General features: G+C 45.9%; 1 protein-coding gene across 1 annotated transcript in view; it reads right to left on the reverse strand.

The window, feature by feature from the left end:
• Positions 1-2,500, reverse strand: part of cdk17 (cyclin-dependent kinase 17) — a 70,799-nt gene that overhangs the window by 19,869 nt on the left and 48,430 nt on the right. Inside the window, exon 4 of the mRNA XM_048267861.1 lies at positions 359-492. Within this exon, the coding sequence (XP_048123818.1) occupies positions 359-492 (134 nt within the window). The remainder of the gene's footprint in view (positions 1-358; positions 493-2,500) is intronic.

Raw genomic sequence — 2,500 nt, forward strand, 5'->3', positions numbered from 1 at the left:
TACCAAAGAGGAAGAAGACACATACAGTAAGGCCTGGGAAAGACAGGGTGAAAAGAGGAATAAAGAACTAAAGGAAGAGAAAGAGGGAAGCCCTTGCCGTCAACATGCCCGCTCTGTACTGACACACACACACACACACACTGCTGCTCTGTCTGACTCAACAACAGTCACCAGCTCGGGACTAAAATACATTCATTACCCAAACACGCAGCTTTTGTTCTTCTCAGACTGCCACCATAAACAAACAAACAAACAAACAAACACACACACACACACAGTGTGTAAAAAGTTTGATAGATTCCCACTCTCCCTGATGGAATTATCTTTCTCTCACCACCCCCACACACCACACACAGACCTCCATGGAGATGCGTCGGTTGACTCGGGTCCTGAGGCACACTCCGGTGGGTGACTGCACCTCGTCCGAGGAGGTCCCGGACGCCTGGTCACTCTCGCCGTCTGAGCCCATCTTCAGGTTCTCATGGACGATATCTACACACAAACAGAGAGAGAGAGAGCTAGTTAGTCTCTGTGTGTGTGTGTGTGTGTGTGTGTGTGTGTGTGTGTGTGTGTGTGTGTGTGTGTGTGTGTGTGTGTGGTGTGTGTGAGTGAGTGAGAGAGAGAGGGGTGTGTGTGTGTGTGTGTGTGTGTGTGAGTGAGTATTTCGGTTCTATTCTGAGTGCTTCTGTTCTGATTCCAGTGTTTCCCATACATTGACTTATTTATGGCAGCCTACCACAATATCAACATTGACCACCACACAATGATTTTCCAGGTTGTACTAAATTGTGCTTAAATCTGGTTAGCATCATAACCACACTGCGCTAATTTGTTAGAAAGTGTTGTATTCAAGTTAATTCTGCAAACCAACCTCCACAAATGGAATTCAATTCTGTGGGAAACACTGGATTCCTATCTCAAATTGAAAGGTCATGTCAAGCAGCAGCCACTGTCACAGGAAATGCGATGAGGTCAACACAGGACGTTAATTTCGAACATGCGGTGGCAAAAAGCCTCCCATAATGACGGCATGAGATTCCTCATCAGTCAGGTCCTGTATGACTAGTGACTCAGCCTGACATTTCTCAGAGTGGGATAAAAATCGCACGTTTCTCAGAGAGAGAGAGAGAGAGAGAGAGAGAGAGAGAGAGAGAGAGAGAGAGAGAGAGAGAGAGAGAGAGAGAGAGAGAGAGAGAGAGAGAGAGAGAGAGAGAGAGACTTTGACTTTTAAGGTTCCTTTAGTGACAGTCAAAAAAGGAAACCAGGTAACATTAAAACCAACCCATAATAAAACCTCCCTCCACACCCCCAAACTCACATCCACAAAATATTCAAAAACAAATTACCACAAAAAAAAGGAAAACAAAAGAAAAAACAAAAGAAAACAATCAACCAGACAGACAGACCAACCTAGCTGTCAGTCACCCATTATACGGCTCAAAACTTGAACAGCAATTCCCCTCCTTCATCCAGTGCACAAATACAACCCTCAACCCCCCCATGTTCCATTAAAAGTCTCAAGGTCACCAATTAGCTGATAGTATTTGTACTCAATCCTCAGCCTTGTGGCAGGATATGGATTTAACAAGGGCACCGGCTCTGTTAAGCCTGTCCCCTCCCACCCTGTTCCTCGGGACAGCCACAGAGCCATCTTAGCCTGTCTAAAAGAAAAATTCAGAAGAACCACATGAGCCTTCCTAGCCACAGAGTATTTGGGACCAAAAATAAACAAACCCCACCGAAAAACTCCCCAATCTCCCACACCACTCCTTCACTAAATCAAACACACCCCCTCAGCCTAAGGCATTCTACAAACAAATGTGGCAAAGTTTCATTCTCCCCACAGAAGCACCCTTCCCCTACCCCTGGCCCTAAGTGTGCTCTGTGTCTGTTAAGTAGCTATTGCACCATGTACAACTCTCCACTGGAGATCACCCGGAGAGAGAGAGAGAGAGAGAGAGAGAGAGAGAGAGAGAGAGAAAAAGAGAAAGAGAGAGAGAGCGTGTGAGTGAGTGAGTGAGTGAGTGAGTGAGTGAGTGAGTGAGAGAGAGAGACTATGACAAATGTGATGTGGGAGTCCACATTGCCATACTGGCAACTTCTGCATTGCTAATCAAGTGATCAAAGTCCAGCTTCAGGATTGCCTGGACCTGATCTGCCATCGTATGCATTGAATTTTCTGTGTGTGTGTTTGTTTGTGTGTGTGTGTGTGTGTCTACCTGGCTAATGAACAGTGACTGAGTTATGAGACAAGGTCTGGAAGATGTGAATGAGATTTCTGTGCAGTTACTTCAACACTGTACTGTGTGTGTGTGTGTGTGTGTGTGTGTTGGTGCTGAGAGTGCTTCTTTTCGGAGTTTCACTGAAAGACCCTATTCATTCCTACAAGGTGAGGTTCTTCCAGGTTCGGTGGAATCACTGTGTGCACACCAAAATACACTCTCTCTCTCACACACACAGACACACACGTCACTGCAAGCCTAACGGTACAAAAGCTCGT

Source organism: Alosa alosa, chromosome 17 (genome assembly GCF_017589495.1).
Source record: "Alosa alosa isolate M-15738 ecotype Scorff River chromosome 17, AALO_Geno_1.1, whole genome shotgun sequence".
NCBI lineage: Eukaryota > Metazoa > Chordata > Actinopteri > Clupeiformes > Clupeidae > Alosa > Alosa alosa.